The sequence below is a fragment of the Hippoglossus stenolepis genome, chromosome 3 (assembly GCF_022539355.2).
Source record: "Hippoglossus stenolepis isolate QCI-W04-F060 chromosome 3, HSTE1.2, whole genome shotgun sequence".
NCBI lineage: Eukaryota > Metazoa > Chordata > Actinopteri > Pleuronectiformes > Pleuronectidae > Hippoglossus > Hippoglossus stenolepis.
The window spans coordinates 8,600,121-8,619,730 of NC_061485.1; the positions used below are offsets into that span (position 1 = coordinate 8,600,121).

Here is a 19,610-nt window from a genome sequence, read left to right on the forward strand (position 1 = left end):
TCTTCTACTTGAGTAAAGAATGTGAGTACTTAGCCACCTCTGGTCCTCATGGGGACAAAAGCCCAGTTCTTATGAATCAAAATTTCTGAGCTAAGGTTAAGGTTAAGATTAGAGGTACGATATGAGTTGTGGTTTGGTTAAGGTTTGTGTAAGGCATGAATTGGTCGTGGTTAAAGTTAGCGATAAGGTTTGCGTTAGGCTGTCCACGATGAATGGAAGTTGATGCAATGTCCTAATAATGATAGCTGCAAAACCCTGTGTGTGTGTGTGTGTGTGTGTGTGTGTGTGTGTGTGTGTGTGTGTGTGTGTGTGTGTGTGTGTGTGTGTGTGTGTGTGTGTGTGTGTGTGTGTGCGTGTGTGTGTGTGCAAAGAGGGATGTTTCCCTGCAGGTTAAATTGTCCAAAGTAAAATGCTCAAGTGATACATTTTACAGCTTTTTGTGGGTTGTGTTACCAAAGTTGTATCCTTATAAAGCTTGGGATGGTTTTGGAAATCTACATTTGATTCAATCGATCTGAAAACGTTTTGGATTCAAGGACAATTTCAATTCCTATACAACTATGAGGACGGAATATGGCAAATTCAAACCAACCTATTGTGTGTTTGAGATGATTTTTGATGTGCAATTATCCCAAAAAACATTCAATAAATTGAATTGCTTTGAAAGGGCCCAGGTAACCCCCCCTTCATGCCCTCCACAAAGAACACACACTCCAAAACACGAGCAAAGCAAACACACACACACACACACAGGACCTGCAATCTGTCAAATATTTGCCCACGGTGCAGAAGTGTGGCACTAGTATTTGCTTTGCCAAAGTTTCGGTTCTTGCAGTGGCGGGTCGTTCTGAAACACGGTTCAAGCGAACCGCGTCACCTCCGCTGCGGCCTGCGTGTTTATTTATAATACGAGGGGAGGAGGAGGGGAGGAGAGGAGGAGGGGGCGAAGGGGGGGCATTTCCTCTGGTCTATCCGGGGTCAGGTCCTCTCAACGTGGATCCATAAATGAATGGTAGGCTCGACGGCCACACCATGCAGCACCGGCCCCTGATTGGTTCTGTGCGCGGCGGCAATAAACACTGTCAGGGTATATATATAATGCAGCAAGGTGTGCCACTTCCAAGAAATAAGACACAGGAACCCCCACCCCGAGATAAGAACGAAGAGCTGCTCTTAACAGTAGTTTTTTTTTTTTTTTTAACATTATTTTCAGCAGAGAGTTAGAGGATGAGGACGCAGATCAAAAAGGTCCCTCAGATCGTGGAGCTGCTGAGGAAGAAGTCCGTGGGGCTGCAGCACTTCAAGCCCACATCCTCAGTGTGCGTCCTGGAGCAGAAGGATGTGGTGGAGGCTGCGCGGTGCCCTCACGCCGCCTCCACAGCGCACAGCCTGGACGCGATGCCGGGACCCACCAACTGGCCCCTGGTCGGCAGCATGGTGGAGCTGCTGCGTAAAGGAGGTCTGAAGAGACAACACGAGGCGCTGGTACAGTAACATTGTTGTTTTTATAGTAGAGTGGAGCTTGTTTTTCAGTCAGTAACACGTAGCACGTAACACGTAGAAAATAAATAAAGTGTAAAGAAAATGTTAAGAAGATTTCTTTTCTTTTAGGTTGATTATCATAAGAAATTCGGAAAGATTTTCCGGATGAAGCTGGGCTCCTTTGAGTCCGTGCACATTGGCTCACCTTGCTTGCTGGAGGCTCTCTACAGGAAGGAGGGAAATTACCCTCAGAGGCTGGAGATCAAACCCTGGAAAGCATACAGGGACCTGAGGAACGAGGCGTACGGACTCCTCATCCTGTGAGTACACTTTCCATCCCTTTACGCACCACACAACTCCCCAGGACGCCGTTTGAAGTGGAGTTAGAGGCAGAAGATGAAGCTGTTTTTATTGCTGCAGGCCATTAAAGAGCGGATCCTAACTTGTTGCTTTGCAGGGAGGGGAAAGACTGGCAGAGAGTGAGGAGCGCCTTCCAGCACAAACTCATGAAACCCACCGAGGTGGTGAAGCTGGATCGCAAAATCAATCAGGTGAGTTTCCGATGCCTGAAGCAGAGTTTTTATTTTGTTTAATTTAAAGTTACATTTGGGTTTTTTGACTCTTTCTTCTTTTTAAAAACAGGTGCTGGAGGATTTCGTCAGCAGAATTGGACAAACAAACGTCAATGGGAAGATTAAAGACTTGTACTTCGAACTGAACAAATGGTCGTTTGAGAGTAGGTTCAACTTTTATTGTTCGATTATTCATTAAAGCTGCAAATAGTAACGATTTTAATCTGATGATTATTTTCTCAATTAATTGTTTGTTCAATGTGTCATTTTAAATGTCTTTTTAATCACATGTCACAAAGCTGTAAACACATTTGATATTCAACTTTAAAGTTGACTTAAACAATATTTATTTTCATCAATTAATCATCTTATTGTCAAATAAATGATTAAAAGACTAATCAATTGATTATTTATACCTGCTTTTATATTATTCATATCTAAAAGTATGTCTTCTGCTCTGAACCTACATGTAATTTGGGTTTCGAGTCTCACTCTCTGCTCTTTTTTGTGGTTCAGCCATTTGTCTGGTCCTCTACGACAAGAGGTTCGGTCTGCTGCAAGAGGAGGTCAACGAGGAGGCCATGAACTTCATCACAGCTGTGAAAACTGTGAGTATATGCCACCTGTCATCCTGCATTGTAGCATTGTGTCCTGTAGGCGGGGATCTGTGCAACACCGAGGCTGACTGCAGCAGTGCAGTTCATCGGGTTCACGTGGAGCCGGGGGTTTGCTGAACTGCAGCCGGTGATGCTGCGGTTCAGCGTTTGATCGACACTCTTGTTGTGTTTACCGGGGCAAACCAATATGGCCTAAAGTCAAGAGATGATAAGTGGAGGCTCACGAGGGTCTCACAGGGCAGCGGGTGCACAAAGAAAAACTTTGAAAAAGACTCAATCCCTCTTTGCCTCTGTCCTCTCTGTAGATGATGAGCACATTTGGCATGATGATGGTCACACCGGTGAAGATCCACAAGTGCCTCAACACCAAAACATGGAAGGACCACACCGCAGCGTGGGACCGCATTTTCAGCACAGGTACAAACACACGCACAAGTTTACTACACAACACCAGTACAACCCCTGCACCTCCACAAACTCATCATTTCCAAAAGTTCTGGGACAGTTTGTTTCACCATTCCTACATGGTGTCATGGGATGGTGTATAAACAGTTCAAGGACATTTCATGACCATACATTTCCAGCCTTTCACATGTCATCCAATGCCGTTTCAGTAAGGATTCAGGTTAAGGTTAAGGAACAAGCCTGTAGCGACTTGGCATGTTATTACGCACGAAAAGCAAGAATGTGTCGTGATAACATTCAGACTGACTTCAGGAACCAGCGTCGTGCTATGCATGTACCAGCTGGTGATACCAGGCTATAGACTTAGCCCACTTCCAGTCAGAAAAGCACAGAGGGGCAGGAGTGAGATTTGAACCGGGTGCTTCAGGGTTCTGTGTACTTGGCAACCTCTGTAAATGTCAGCCAGAGTTGTAGTAAACTGCATGACCTAAGAGGGAGAAATCTGTCAAATATTTGTAGTAGCGGGAGGTGGAGGGGGTGAAACATGGAGGGAGAAAGAAGATGGTGCTGTTTACGCGGCTGTCGCTGCCTACAATCTTTCACATACATACACGCACTATACTTGCAGGGAGCATGATTTTGGGTATTTTTAGTCGCAGCGGACTCTCAGTCATTTCGTCCGTTCTAATGTCATGTGATTTAAATGATGCTCTGCCCTAATAAGCTTATGGCTGATGAACAGTCAGGGATCAAACAAGTTGAACTGGAATGGCAGAACCAAAATAGCAAGGCCTCGCTGGTGCCTCGGAGTCTCATATGATTTAGTGCCTATAGATAACTTGCCCTGTAAATACAAAACAGGAGACCTACACATTTAAATGTAGGAAGTTAATGTCTGACATGATGGTGGCATTTAAGTCTTGGCTGGAGGCATTTTATTTTTGGCTCGTCCGTCCAGTCTTGTGAACGCAATGTCTCAGGAATGCCTTAAGGGAATTTCTTTAAATTGGGCACACACGTTAGATTGGACTGAAGCATTGACTGTATATAAAGTATCTTGCACTGAGCTGTCAATCATGACGTTTCACCCGATTTTTTCAAATAACTAGTTTAAAATAAACGTACTGGCATTTGGACAAACATGTGACGAGGAACTACCTAAAATGACAGAAACCATCTTTGAGAAAAGATTATTTTACATTTATTTGAACTTTTTAGTTGGGTCCGTGTCATAACCATTAACACGGAGAAGGCAGGGTTTATGACCTATCCTTCAGCCAGCCAAGTGGTCCAAGGTGAAGGGTCAAGGTCACTATGACCTCATGTCCACCCCCGTTGTTGTAATGACGACATCTCAGGAATGACGGGAGGGAAGTTCAACACATCCGGTACAAACGTCCACTTGGAGGGTGCAAGGTCAAAGGCCATGGTCACTGTCTATGCTAGTTATTACAAAATACACTTAATACACACACATTCATTTGACTGGTTGGCAGAGGCATTAGAACCTAAGACAAGACATTGAAAATAAAATATATTTAACTTATAGAACTTCATATCAACAATTTTTATAGATGTGTACATGAAGACGAAAGTACCTTTTAGTCTATACATCATGTAGACTCAATGTGACCCAAAATCACCATCTGCCAAAATATGTGATGAAATTCATAGGAAATCCTTATGTCTACATTATTTGTTCCTTTGTGTTTCCTCAGCCAAAGTCTACATTGACAAGAAGCTGAAGAGAAACGCCGTCAGAGCTGATGATGATTTGATCGGTGACATCTTGCACAACAGCTGCCTGTCGAAGAAGGAGCTTTACGCTGCCATCACAGAGCTGCAGATCGGAGGAGTAGAGACGGTGAGTGATGTCTGGAGCTGCACAGAAATATCTCATTCACAGGAATAGTTCCCAAAAAAGCAAATAAACATGTTTCCCCCCCCCGCCTGAAATGTAAAACTCTTCCATAAAGCTACTTCTGCCCATTCCAGCTTTTGATTCATGAATATTTGACCCTTTTAATTAAATTACATTGGTGATTACGTAGATGGAGCCCACCAGCCTACAGATATGAACAAGAGTTCAAAATGTTATGCCTTTCGCCCAATTTTGCTCCAAGTGGGGAATGAAAAAAAATAAATCTGTTCAGCCTGTAAAACAAACAGGTGCTGCAGAAAATGTATGTGGTGTGGACGTAACTGAGGAGCCTTTGAGGAACCCCGAACATTCCTCAGCTCCATTCAGGACCCCACAGAGGAATGCACTTAAAGTAGTTGCCTCACTAAGTGACATTTCCTCTCTGCCTCCCTCTCTCTCTCCCCCTCTCTCTTTCTCTCTCCCTCTTTCACTGTGTTTATGTTTCTCAGACTGCCAACAGTATGCTGTGGGCTATTTTCAACCTGTCACGTAACCCTAGCGCCCAGAGGAGGCTGCGGGAGGAGATTAAAGAGGCGGTGCCTGCTGACCAGAACCCGTGCGGAGAGCACCTCAAGAGCATGCCCTACCTCAAGGCATGCCTCAAGGAGTCTATGAGGTACGGCCAAACACTGTCACCCAGAACGCTGCCAATACATATCCTACAGATACGGTTACGTTATGAGCAAGGGCATGACCTCCAGAGGGGAAAAGTGAACTCTACATCAATACATTCAGCAAACAACAGCAAACAGCAAACATCCTTCCTCTGGATTTCACCTTGCAGGCGACACATTGTCTTTATTCTCCCTGAAAGAGAAACCTGCAGTTGTTCTTGCAACAAATGCAGGAAAGCATATCTGCAGCACACAATAAAGTTAGAGAGAGTAGCTGTACATGACACGACATAACATCTATCGATTCATTTAAATGATGTAATTAAATTAAATCCTATCTGTCAGCAGTAAATCAGACATACCATGTTCATTTGCTTATTACCAATATTTTTTAAAAAAGGAAAAGAGAGTCAGAGAGGCAGATAGTCAAGACTCAGAGAAAGAAAAGAAAATGAGTCATGTGGAATTACTGTGGATATTCCCAAAAATAAATATCCACGCTGAGCTGTCACACACCTACAGTAAACTGGGATGAAATTGGAGTTTTTAACAAACCAAACTATTAATCTATCACTGAAGAAAGTAATTAGCTTAAATTCATAATGAAAGTAATCATTAGCGGCACTTTGATACAAAAGAGCTGCACCCTAACCATCTACAAAAGTAAAATACAGCTTTCAACATAATGCATGATAAATAATAATGTAATGATATAATGTAGCCTAATAATAATAATAATAATAATAATAATAATAATAATAATAATAATAATAATAATTTATACCCTAAAACCGTGATATCTTTGCGAGTTTCAGTTAAAACTGCGTCATGATATTACCCAGTACCATGGAGATTAAGAGGGAGAACTCAGTCCAGTTTCTCCTTTCTTCTCGTGCAGTCACGAGAAGAAGTTGTCAAACATGTTATTTAAGGCTAATTCCGTTACCACATCATCCAGGGAATGTTTATGACCTCCGACTGGAGATTATATCTCACCTTATCTTGCTCTGTGTGTTTAGCTGCTGTTAAACAGCTTAGAGATGTGTGTCATGCTATAATATAGCTTCACCGAGTCCATATTCACATGCGCTTTTTTTCTAATTCTTCCAGGTTATCGCCATCGGTTCCATTCACCAGCAGAACCCTGGACAAAGACACTGTGTTGGGAGATTATGCGATTCCCAAAGGGGTAAGTGGCTTAGCTCTTAGTTGCCATACACCTGACATGAGCAGATTACTTTCTTGTATTCATTTACATTTTACTGATGTCTGAATGAAGCATGTTAGAAAAGAACAGTACAAAGTCTGACTGGAGAAACTCTAATAGAGCGTGTGCAATTCAGCTGTTTGGAGGGATCAAGATTTACAGTAAAAAGGTCTTTATTGGACTTTAGCCTTGTAATCTACTGCACTATCTCTTGAACTTGTCTGGAACAAATACTGAGAATTCTGCTACTGTTCTTGCATGAAAAAATATTGATTTATTTGTTATTTCCTCCTTGAACAGACTGTTTTGATGATAAACAGCCACGCACTGGGCTCCAATGAGGAGTACTTCGATGATGGGAAGCAGTTCAAACCCGAGCGATGGCTGCGAGAGACCAGCACCATCAACCCCTTCGCCCACGTTCCCTTCGGCATCGGCAAGAGGATGTGCATCGGTCGGCGGCTGGCGGAGCTGCAGCTGCAGCTGGCCATGTGCTGGGTAAGATAAATCAAGTTCAGCTCAGTTTATACACTCAATCAATGGGAAATCATCATCATCATTTTGCATTTTAACAATTGAATTGACATGTTTGTCCCTCTTACAGTTGGTCAGAGACTATGACATCGTGGCCACAGACAATAAGCCGCTCGATGTGATCCATTCAGGACTCCTGGTTCCCGACAGAGAACTGCCGGTCGCCTTCATCAAGAGATGAGGTGAGAGCAAAAGTTGGATCTCCCAGAAATCTTTTCATCCAACCCGCTTAGAGAAAGCGACAAACTGTATTCCCACAAAATGAACTATTCTCTTGAGTGTGATATTTCTTTGTTAATTAATTATTTCCTCTCTCCCTCTCAGGCTCCTTATTCAACTCTTCTGGACATAGTGACAGGAAGACGACACCTCTGTTGCCATGGCTCGACCTGGTCCAGTGACTCCCTGTATTGCTGCTCTGTAAATAGAACAAAAAGACAAACAAATTACTATACATGTAATCGTGCCGTAAATACCTCAAACTTATTTAAAATTATTACTTATGACCGTTAATGACTGACCAAAATACCAGTTGTTATGTACAAATTGAATGTTGTACGAAGGCAGCTGTCCTCAAATCTTAATGTCAATGTCCTCATCTCAGACATGAGTGTGTATGTAGATTTCAAGCTATATATAACGTTGTGCTTTTTTCTTGTGTCACAGTTCTTTGTGTATATAAAAGTGCAATTATAATATTGTAATAATGTACATTGTTTTATGTAGAGACCTATTTTATTCACTTGGATACATTAATAAATGTATACACACAAAGACACAAAGCCTCTGTTTGTTTTTCAGACTGCTGCTTTACCAAGTCTTTTGGGCGATTAGAGCTTTTCATTGAAGTTTTATAACTTCAGAAATGGGCTTAAAGGGAAATCAAAAGGTTTAGTTTGGCATGTAGACAAACTCCGTCCTTTAGATTGTGGCTCAATCACTTGATTCAAATAATAACAGGCGAGATTAAAGCAGTTTAACTTTTTCTTTAACATCAAATGAATCTAATCCTATTCAGGAAAAGCAAAGGGAGCTTCTAAATAAATGCTTCAAATTAAAGAAAGTCATTTGAGAGGTCACATGTTTAGAATAACATATTTTCTTCGTGGGTGAGGAGTTGCCAACCTCTTTCCCTCGTGATTTTAAATGGCCTGAAAAGGTGAAAGTGTGAATAAGAAACCCGACTGACGGACTGTAGCACAGCAAAGTTTTGAACATGCTTGAAGACATGTTTCTTATCTATCAAGAACAAGTAGCAACACAAAGGAGTTGGCTAAATTGCATAAGTGAAGTTTATTTTTAGAAACGACTGCTAATGGGAACAAATCTGTGACTTTAGTTCAGCATCTGTACTAAAGCTGAAGCTGAGGCCTGGGAAAGGATCAAACTCCTGGAACTTGATCCACAAGACCAGTGGTTAAAGGACTGAGCCACAGAGCCACTCATCGATACTGTGACATCAGCCAACGTGATGAGGGAGGAAGATGCTTTAGTTTGTTGTCGGTGTTTTAGCAATTAGATCTGCAGTCAACACGAAAACATGGAATTCACATCTGATTAATGCAGATAACAAAGACTGTTTGTTGAATCAAGTAAAAAACTTTTATACCAGTCGTTTTAATATGTGTCTAATTATACCAACCTAATATATATATATATATATTCATTGAATTTAATCTAATTTGAATTTTTGACCATTGACTAGTGTATAACCTTGAGATTTTGTGTAAAAACAACACATACTGTTTCTGACACTTCCCAACCTTGGCCTCTGACTGGAAGTTACACATCAATTCACATTGATTCATGTTACTGACGACTCACATGACTCACGTGTGGCCTAAAGAGTCACATGTGACATCAGGTGACATCACCATGTGAAGTGGATGAAGTGACTGGTCTATGAGGCCTCACTGGTCAGAAGAGCTGATGAACACATGACCATCCATGATGAATAAATCAAGACAGTTCAAGAGGATGAGACTCATCATAGACACTAACAAGTAAATGACAATAAGTCATGTGATCTAGTCAAACTTATATAAGTGACTTGTGTGCACTTGAGTACAAACATGTTACTAACATCAAGTATAAGTACAAATAGATAGACAAACATATTGTCAAGTTGAAGGAGAAACCGAACTTTGGTGTGGATTAGGTTGTACAATACTGGCGCTCAGTGGCCAAAAGCTGCCTGCACTTACTTTTCTGTTTTTATTTTATCCATTTATTTTTGGTGCACACATGTAATATATTCTAATTTCTCACAACTGTATTTTAGATTCACCTTTAATGTCATTTCGCAGAGTGAAGGTAAAAACTTATGCTATATCTTATAATGTGTATATGTGGTAGAGCAGCCCAACAGGTTCCAGTGTAAAGAACACACACACACACACACAAACACACACACACACACACACACACACACACACACACACACACACACACACACACACACACACACACACACACACTAATGATGCCACACTGACTTAACCTACATTAGTTTCCCGTAAGATATATTCTAACCTTTTACGTCCCCATAATGTGACTGTAAAAACAGATTCAGGTCATGGGTTATACCTACACCACACACACACACACACAAACACACAAACACACACACACACGCACACACACACACACACACACACACACACACACACACACACACACACACACACACACACACACACACACACACACACACACGAACACACCCACACTCACACACACCTCCTGTCTGCTTGTCACCATCAGCCGTGACAGGAAGCATCAGCTCTCGTTCTTTGTGCCTCGGAGCAGGATGTTTTCTTTGAGCAGCTGCTAATGTTTTAAACTCCTCTTAGATAGAACTTTTAATTGAGTTTAATTAGCTGACGGCTTTTTAATAAAGCGCTTGAATTAGGTGTTGAGTTATTACAAGTTGTTGAGGAGGGGGAATCCACACATTCAGAGCTGGACATGAGTTTGGGTCCCACTGAGAGTCTGGGTCGAGACATTAGTCAGGAGGAGCTGGACTTCAATGACCTGTTCATGTATAATCCACCTGGAGAGGATTTCCCTGTCGGCTGTGACAAAGGTAAGATATATGTTTTATTTTATAAGCGCTGTAATAACTTTGAGAATTAATCAAATATCTCACATTGCAGCATGTTCTATGTGTTTTATCAGCGGTGACTGTGTGTTGAATTTGTAGCTGTAATGAAATGGCTCAGAGAGTACTTAGCTGTCAGGTACTGATGTGACACTTACAACAGGTGGAAGAAATCTAGACCCTTCTTGCAGTTTAGGAACATTATTTCTAGAAACATAGTTAAAGAAACAGTGCGATATTATCAATGTTAACAGGGGATACAATTTGAATTCTGATCCACTCACAATCATCGTTTGTTTTACTAAACTGTGCAGTAACATTAATGTGTCGATTTTTATACAAGGAACACTTTTAACACTTTTACTCTATGAGCACACCTTTTTTTACTCTTCCTTTATTTAACCAGGAAATCCCCATTCACATAGATAAAATCTTCTGCCAAGGAGTCGTGATCAAGATGGGCCGCGACTCAAATAAAGAATAAGGTTATATTTATATATACAACAACTGTATATATAAATAAAAGCAGGGACGGATAACACAAAAAAATACAAAAACACATGGAACTAAAGCATAGAACAGAGGTGGAAATCAAGGGCCAACGTTAATTGTGCAAAATAAAAAGTAAATTTTAATTGCAATGAAAAAGATTGAGGAAACTTTTCTGTGATGATCAAGTGTTGTAGCTGTTGGGACAATATGAACAGACTAGGTAGATATTGTGATAACTTGCCAAGTAAAGATTTTACAATAGAATTTAGGATATGGATTTTTCCGACCAAAACACATTTAATTACTGAGTTTAAACAGAGTTTAAGATGCATGCACATACCTGCAGAATTTACTGACGTCAAAACTATCTTGGAAGCCAGTCCTGATTCAAAATGCAACCTACAGAGCGATAAGGAAAGTTGAACCTCCACCGAAAATAGACTTTTGAGATGTTCTGGATTGTTCAATTAAAGACATAGATGTAATTATCAACAACAAGTGGTCGGTTGTGCACAAATTCTCTGCTTTTGTTATTGACAGATGATCCAGTTATCCTCTTTCAGGATGACAAGCAGCCTCCTCTGCTGGTGGTCGACCATCACACTGCGTACGTCTCCAGCTCCAACCAGCCAGCCTCCAGCCACAACTCCTCCTCTCACAGCCCCACCAGGGAGAACCTGTCAGGGGCTCTGTTTGACTCTTTGGGCCTGGTATCGAGACCAGAGAACATACCAGCTCCCAGCCCCAGGATTGAGATCACTCCCTCAGGCGACTCCCTCAGCTCGCAGACCCTGCAGCCCAGCCCTGGCTCCAAAGTCCTGGGAGCCTACAGGGAGTGTGTGAGCCCTGCCAGCAGCAACTCCTCCACAGGATGGCCAGTAGAGACCTACTCTCCTGCAGCGTCACCATGTGTCTCTCCTTCCAATAGAGGTGGCTGTAGCGTAGGGTTTACCGCCTTAGACCTCTGCCCGGGCCTCCAGGGCATCCACACCTCCTCTGCCCACTCCTCTCCTGGAGCCTCGCCACGCAACAGCATCCCAGATGAGACCTTTCTCCTGCCACAACACCAACGTGCTGCTGCACCACTTCTTCAGCAGCGCTCCCATTCTGCCTCGCCACATGGAAAGCGAGCCTATGAGCAGGCCCACTCCTGTCAGGGTGGCACCCCTGTCAAACAGCGCTCCAGGAGCCCAAGCCCCATCCCCTCTCCGCTTGAGCAGCAGGGGTCCCACTATCTTCACCAGGCCCAAGCTGAGTTTCAGACCCAGGTTCAGGTTCTCGGGGAGGAATGGAGCTCCAGTCTGTCCAGAGCAGTGCCCTCCGTCGTGGTGCAAAGTGCACATGGGCAGGCCCAGAGGCAGGACTGCGTGTATGGAGAGGTTTATGACTGGGCCATTGAGCAGGAGAGGATTGGTAGGTCTGGAGCCGTGGTCAAGCCTGACATGGTCTACATGGTCCCAGCTGTGTGGCCCCCCTCTCATCCAGTCCAACACGGAAAATTCAGGTGTGTTGTTGTTCCTCTTTAATGACCTACAGACAATTTATGTCTTTCTAATGATCCCAAACGCCCAAGCAAAAATCAAGGAATACAAAGTCTATATTTTGATTGACAGCTATGAAATTAAATATGAAATATGGTACAATTTGTTGACATTTTGCTTTGCCATTGTTTGTGTTTTCTCTCCTTTTGCCCATGTCTCTCTCTCTCTCTCTCTCTCTCTCTCTCTCTCTCTCTCTCTCTCTCTCGCTCTCGCTCTCTCTCTCTCAGTGGTCTCTCTGTGACCCCACTTCCTCAACTAGACAGGCAATTACCCAATCAGTCTGGTCAGTATGAGCTGCTGATCCGGCAGCAGCCCAAATCTCACCACAGAGCTCACTACGAGACTGAGGGAAGCCGCGGCGCCGTAAAAACACCCAAAGGAGGGCACCCAGAAATTCAGGTAGTTTTTACACCTCTGCTAATCTGTCTCTCAGACCAATAACTCAGGCAGTTTTAATCCAATTTTACAGTGGAAATATCAATGTAGTATTATTCTTGCTCTCCTGCCTCCCTCTTGTAATTGTTAAGTTCTGGAAAATGTCATGATGTAATGGTGCTTAAAGGTTAAAACTATCGATACATAAACATGTAAAGTGTTGCACATCTTAAGACTGTTTGCAGCGTGGGTGCAGCATCTCTCTGAGTGCGTTTCTACTTTTCTTTCATACTTGGAGGTTGTGGTAGATTGTTTGTGTGAATGCAAGAAAGGAAACAGAGAAAACAGATCACTCTCACTTTTCATCTTCATCACAGAGCGGGAGAACAAGGTTGTAAATGTAGGTGGTGTTTCCTGGAAAATGTGTTTGTGTAAAGACGTTCATGCAAATGAAGGAAGAGCCTAAGGTCACATCAGAACTCCCACAAGGACAGGTTATCAATGCATGAATTCTTTTAATCTGCAAAAAAATAGTTCCTTAATATTTAAAATGAAGATATAAGTATTTGTACATGGGTTTACTACATTAATAAGCCTGTGTTGGTTTTGCTGGCGCTGTGGCCAAAACAGGTTATGCAAAGCAGGGTCCCTGCTCTGCCAGTAAGACCTGTGAAATCATCCCCACAGGGAAGAGAGATGATCTCTGCTGTCATGCACATTAATGGTCTTACAGTTAATTGAATTCAGTGTAAAGCGTTGGGTTTGATCACATTTTGTCCACCCTCACCAGCTCTGTGGGTATGAAGGCTCGGCTCCACTGGGGCTGCAGGTCTTCATAGGCACAGCCGACGAGAGGCTCCTGAAACCCCACGCCTTCTACCAGGTGCACCGCGTCACGGGCAAAACCGTCACCACGCCCAGTATGGAGAGGATGATCAGCGGGACCAAAGTGTTGGAGATCCCCCTGGAGCCGAAGAACCATATGAGAGTGGTGTGAGTAAAACAGGGAAGACATGAGATACAAGTTTACCGAAACAAATAAATGACATATGCACTTAATAAGGCAAGAAATATAATTTTAGGATGGTTGCCTGACTTCAGACTTATTAACCAATCTGAAGTCAATGTGGTGATTTTTGCATTCAATCTCTCACAGGTATAGATGCAGAGATACAGTTAATTGAGTTGTTAGTAAGTTTTATTTGGATCTTACATTTGAAATATTTTTGTTTCTATGTGTATTTAATGCTCTTTGTTTCTACACAAATGTTAGCTGTGATCATTTATATTGTCATTTGAACAAGTTGCTGTTGGCGCTGACAGAAACTTGAAATGCATCACTTCCTGTGTGCCAGAGAGGTTTTCCAGGAAGGACCTACCAGACGCTGGGTTTTTACAGCAAATACAATTGTTTTGATCTATTGATTTACTGAAAAAGAAACTCCAAAAGAGTTATTTTATTCTAAATAAAAATGTCACAAAAGCTGGGTTACAACTGACTAATCATTCAACTATAATTTGACTGTGACTGTGTTTGAAGTGTACTTTCAGAACCCTTTTCATCTCACTGGTGTTTTCTTCCATTTTACAGGATCGACTGTGTCGGGATCCTGAAGCTGAGAAACGCCGACATTGAACTGAGGAACGGTGAGACGGACATCGGACGAAAGAACACGCGTGTGCGTTTGGTGTTTCAGGTCCACGTTCCCCAGTCTGGAGGCCGGCTCGTGTCTCTTCAAGTTGCCTCTGAGCCTATTGAATGCTGTAAGGATTCATTCATGATAACTGCTTGTTAACAAGATCCAGGATTGTATTTTTATCCATTTATTCATACCAATCTTTTTATGTTTATGTTTTATATATGTTAATAATAAAACTAAACCTTTGATTAACACAACACATTTAGTTTTCATTTAGGCTTTACAAGTCAATACTGCAGTTTGGAATTTAAATCATCAAATATTTTAGGAAATGTTGAGCTTGGTCTTTCATAGAGCTCTGCCTTCCTGTGTCTCCTCAGCCCAGCGAGCTCAGGAGCTCCCTGCAGTCGAGAGGCAGGACCTGGACCGATGCTCGGTGCTCGGGGGTCAACAAATGGTCCTCACTGGACAAAATTTCACACCTGACTCCAAGGTGATATTCTCTGAGAAGACACAAGGTGAGGAGGAGATTTTTGGCTGACCGCTGGATGTTAGAACTTCTTACAAGATTAATCCTTTTCTTGGGGAGAGTTAGAGTTTTCACACAGTTTTCATGTCTGTACAGTAAATTCAAAGCTAGCTTCGTTAGCTTCGCACAAAGACTGGAAACAGGAAAAGCTCACTTACACTCAACCCTTATCAGTATTGTTGTTTTTTGTTGTTGTTTTTTTTTTGAATGCTTTCATTTGTCCTTCATATATCACATTTAAAATCCTCACCGTGCCATTGTTTGGTTTCTTTTTTCAGTACTTTATTGTCTACATGACCACATGGTTAATTTTTCAAGAGACATAGAATCAGCATATCATTCTCAAGAAACATCATGCGATTAGATCACCACGGCCTGACTGTAGACGCCAGAGTGGTTGATGCCTATCGGCTCGGTGCAGCGACAGACAAAACTCCAAGAAGTCAATCTTCGTGACCAATAAATATTCAAGCATGTCAGCTCTCCCTCTGTGAAATCACAAATTGTTGATTAAGCAGATAAGATGTGTTAATGAGCTTTAGAGATGATGGCAGATTGATTCTGTTACTTTCAAACTGAACCTGGTTCGCTGTTTCCCTCTGTTTCCACTTTTTAAACCAAAGTAAATAACTGCTACTACACTACCATGACTGTGGTATTAGTCTTTCCATCAAATTTTCAGCAAGAAATTCCATGTTCCATAAATGTTGAGCTATACTTTTGATAAATAAAACTTTATGTGTAGCTACTACGATTCGTTTTTTTATGTGCGGTGTGTAATATAATACACCTGCATATGAAACTGGTTTATATAATTAAAACAGACCAATATTTTGTACAACACCCAGATGCGTCCTGCTCGGCATCCTGTTAGAATGGAACATCTTCCGTCAGTCAATACTTTAAACTTTGGTACAAACTTTTTCAAATGCACTGTATGTCTACGTGGAAATTTCGCACCCTGTTCATGCTCCTTCTGCCCACACAAAATAGTTTGGTTGCATGGTTTGAGAGCAGGATGCGAACAGTTGACTGCATGTGAAGCCTCCCCGTTGCTTGGCGTGGGGTTTCGTGCTACAGGATGTGGTTCGACAGACTGATTCAGACCCAGAGCATAGGCTTTTTTTTGGGGTTTTGTTTTTAAGCGTGGGTAGAAAACAGACACAGCAGGATAACACAGTAAACTAACCCTAAAACATGAAGTAGATTTCCACTGGCTGTGAATAAATGTGTACACATGCTGCACTGTGAGTCATTGACAGGATTGATCTCTTACAAATTCATTGTTTTTCACCCAAACATATTTCTGGTTGAGTCGTGAAAATTTTATCAATCTTCTTATCTAACTCTATGAAAGGAGAGAAATATGTGGATTTTCTAAAATATCAAACTATTGTTTTTAAATTTCAATACCTGCAAACTATATTCTGTTTTCAGAGGGGCAGCAAATCTGGGAGATGGAGGCCACGGTTGACAAAGACAAAACACAAGCTGTGAGTTCACTTTCACTTTGGTAGACAAACTTATTCATATATCTAACCGTAGATTTAGACTTATCCAGGCTATCTGGCGCTAAATTCAATAACACTCAAAGAATTTTATTTTCAATTGCAGCAGGGGAAGCATATGCCGTTGATACATGACAGTTTGTCTGAAACATGATGTTTTTTTCTGTTCTAGAACATGCTGTTCGTTGAGGTCCCGCCGTATCGAGACCGAACCATTTGCCACCCGGCCAAAGTCAACTTTTACGTCGTCAATGGGAAGAAGAATGCCAGTCAGCCTCAGCACTTCATCTACACTCCCGTCATAGGTATTTAACTGTTTTATCTAGATGATGAAGGGGTACGCAGAATGTTGGGAAGGTGTCTGAAAGGTCAAAGCTAGGGTTGGGAATCCTGGAAAAGTGAGCAAGAGCAGGCTACACTTTGAAAGTGTGTCAAATTTTCTTGTGACTCCTTTGCTAACTTGTGGTTATAGTCTCTGCCTCAGTGGTGTATGCTAAAGGTATTCAACATTAACTGTCTCAATTCAGTGGCCGATTGTGTCACAGCAAATGCGTCCTTTCACCCCTGAGCAAGGGAGGATCCATGATTTGGAACCTCCCGGCCCAACATATCTCATGATTCATTGCGCTTCTGTGAGGGCAGAAGCGGGTGATGCAATAAGAAGACCAGGCCATCTAAATTTGGTTCGGCCAACATGGTCTAGGTGAGCCTTCTATATGCTTATGTTACCATTTAGCTCAAGCTGGCTCTATGACCTCACAGACAGAGATGCTAGCATGACCATCGACTCTGTTTCTGTACTTGTCGTGTCCCCAGTGACCTAATGATAGACTCTGAGGATAATGTTGGATAATCTTTGTTTTTGTATTCCAGCCGTTAAAGCAGAGCCACTAGATGACTATCGGTTGAATTCATGTGGCTACTCAGTCCCTGGCCTGTCGGTGAAGCCACTCTACCATCACCTGGAGCAGGACAGCCACCTTCAAGCCTTGAATGTTTCTCCAACACTTTACCATCTGACCAATATGGACCCCAGAGCCTGCGTGTTAACACCTGATCCCCTGGATGACCAATCAGCCTATTACCAGTCCAGAGCCGGCCCTTTGATCAACACTCCCATGCTGTACCACACTGTCAACCAACACTACAGCAGCTGTGATACAACCCTTCTTAATGATTCCCCAATGGCATCCTACTCTGCCTCCCCCCGCAGCCAGTGCGTCAGTGCCAGGACCCCTGTGGGCAAACTGTTCGACAGTCCTCCGGTTAGTGATTCCTGTTTGATGTCAAGACAGCAGACGATGCTGCCACTCGGGAAGTCGCCGCCTTCAAGATTCATCCACGGTCAAGCTCATGGGAGGGCTGGGTGCAGGGTGGAGCCAGGTGGAGGTAACCATGAGAAGTGGGCTCCCGAGAAGGTCACAGTCAAACAAGAGAACCTCAGCTATGCCTACCTGGAGGATGGTGAGTGATACTGTTTCATACTGTTCTCCAGAATGGGTCAGTGTGCCGGGACGGACATGCTGATTGAACTTCATCTATGTCGACTCACACCTCTCTGACATGAGAACTAGGAGGGCAGTGTCCAACAAAGCCAACAGTCTGACAATCACCTCAACTTGTAGCTACAGTTTGCGGCTTTTTGTAACTATACATGTATAAAGAGTCACTAGCAATACATTTACATCATCGTGTCTGTCTGGTTTCTAATTTCGCTGCCTGGTTCATCTTTGTCGGAGTTTTTAAAAAGTTCTTATGAGGCAGAAAGATTTCTAAACTGTTTGGCAGATGGGAATTTGTGGTCCAGTCAGCAAATGCAAACAAGCACAATGCTATTGTCCGCCTGCAATACCTGTCTTGTGGTTTTCTGTCGGGTCTTTCTATTCACTTTCCTAACAGTTTCAGTATGACTGTATCTCTTTCACAGCCACACACAGGGTGGGTGGGTGTTTCTGTTTATAACTCTGTGATGAGACAGAAACAGGAAGTGTATTTTACAGGCAAATACATGTGGTTAAGACGGAGATGAAGAGACAGAACAGAAATGTCCTGCAGTCACGAGTAATAGTGAAAGCTGAGGAAAGTACCGGCTGTTTTATATCAGTAGAAGATTAGCCCAAATGTCGATAATCTGTGCAAACTGTCGATAGTCTGTGCACATGAAAATTGAGACATCTTGTGGACATTAACGTAATGCTACACAGTTAAGGCACAAACCTCAATGTCCCTGGTTCATGTTAAAATGACAATCCAGACTCCTGTAGTGACCATTAAATTTGCTCATTCAATTTTTTTTAATGCTTTCCAGTGAATGACATCATCAGAAGGGACCTGAAAGGCCACAATGGAGAGTGAACCTGGAGAAATGCCGCAGCCTTGGTGTCCACCACATCCAAAGCATAAAAAAATCAAACAACGTACACATCAAAATCTTGACTGTATCAGAGGAAGTTTGTACCTGTAACAATTGCAATTGAAAAATCTACCGGATAAAAGGAAACATGAGGCAAAGAAGAAATTGAAGCTACTCCATTAGAGGCTCATGTTAACATTATTTCAAGATGTGTAACTGGATCTGTGAAACTAGGGAGGGAGGTGGTTCACTGTAAGAACATCTGCTGCAACATGTACATCAATCCGATCACTGTTACTTCAATACTGTCATACATATTTAGCTAAAGACACAAGTGTCATACTTATACTGGTCTGTATTGTGTCTTCGCTCTGTGCATATACTTGTACAACGGCTCTTTGTAAACATGTGTAAATATTTTATAATAAATCTGTTTAAATGAATCAGTGTGTTTTGAGCCTTCAACGTCCAGCAGCCAATGACGAACTAACTGTACAAACTTAAAATTGTAAATATCTTATCATTCTAAATTGCACAGTCACTTCTCTAGTATAAATATATATAAATAAAATTTTGTTTCCTATTTTTATATTTTTTATATCTATTCTTGCACAAACACACCACAGCAAATTCCTTGTATCTGTAAAACTACTTGTCAATGAACCCTGATTCTGATACTGAGAGCAGACATATATATTGTTCTGACTTTATTATCTAAAG

At 42.2% G+C, this 19,610-nt stretch overlaps 2 protein-coding genes across 2 annotated transcripts; both read left to right on the top strand.

The window, feature by feature from the left end:
* The first annotated feature begins 1,146 nt into the window (after positions 1-1,146).
* Positions 1,147-8,115, top strand: LOC118103196 (1,25-dihydroxyvitamin D(3) 24-hydroxylase, mitochondrial). The gene is made up of 12 exons (XM_035149860.2): positions 1,147-1,485; positions 1,612-1,802; positions 1,940-2,033; positions 2,125-2,218; positions 2,571-2,662; positions 2,977-3,088; positions 4,795-4,940; positions 5,447-5,613; positions 6,722-6,800; positions 7,119-7,316; positions 7,423-7,534; positions 7,677-8,115. Exons 1-11 carry the CDS (start codon positions 1,228-1,230, stop codon positions 7,531-7,533), a joined length of 1,542 nt encoding a protein of 513 aa, XP_035005751.1. The 5' UTR covers positions 1,147-1,227; the 3' UTR covers position 7,534; positions 7,677-8,115.
* Positions 8,116-10,127: 2,012 nt separating this feature from the next.
* On the top strand, positions 10,128-19,333 carry LOC118105503 (nuclear factor of activated T-cells, cytoplasmic 2). Its single transcript, XM_035153352.2, has 10 exons — positions 10,128-10,437; positions 11,485-12,448; positions 12,713-12,884; positions 13,651-13,853; positions 14,452-14,624; positions 14,881-15,018; positions 16,467-16,522; positions 16,710-16,842; positions 17,411-18,001; positions 18,846-19,333. Exons 1-10 carry the CDS (start codon positions 10,320-10,322, stop codon positions 18,890-18,892), a joined length of 2,595 nt encoding a protein of 864 aa, XP_035009243.1. The 5' UTR covers positions 10,128-10,319; the 3' UTR covers positions 18,893-19,333.
* Positions 19,334-19,610: the final 277 nt, after the last annotated feature.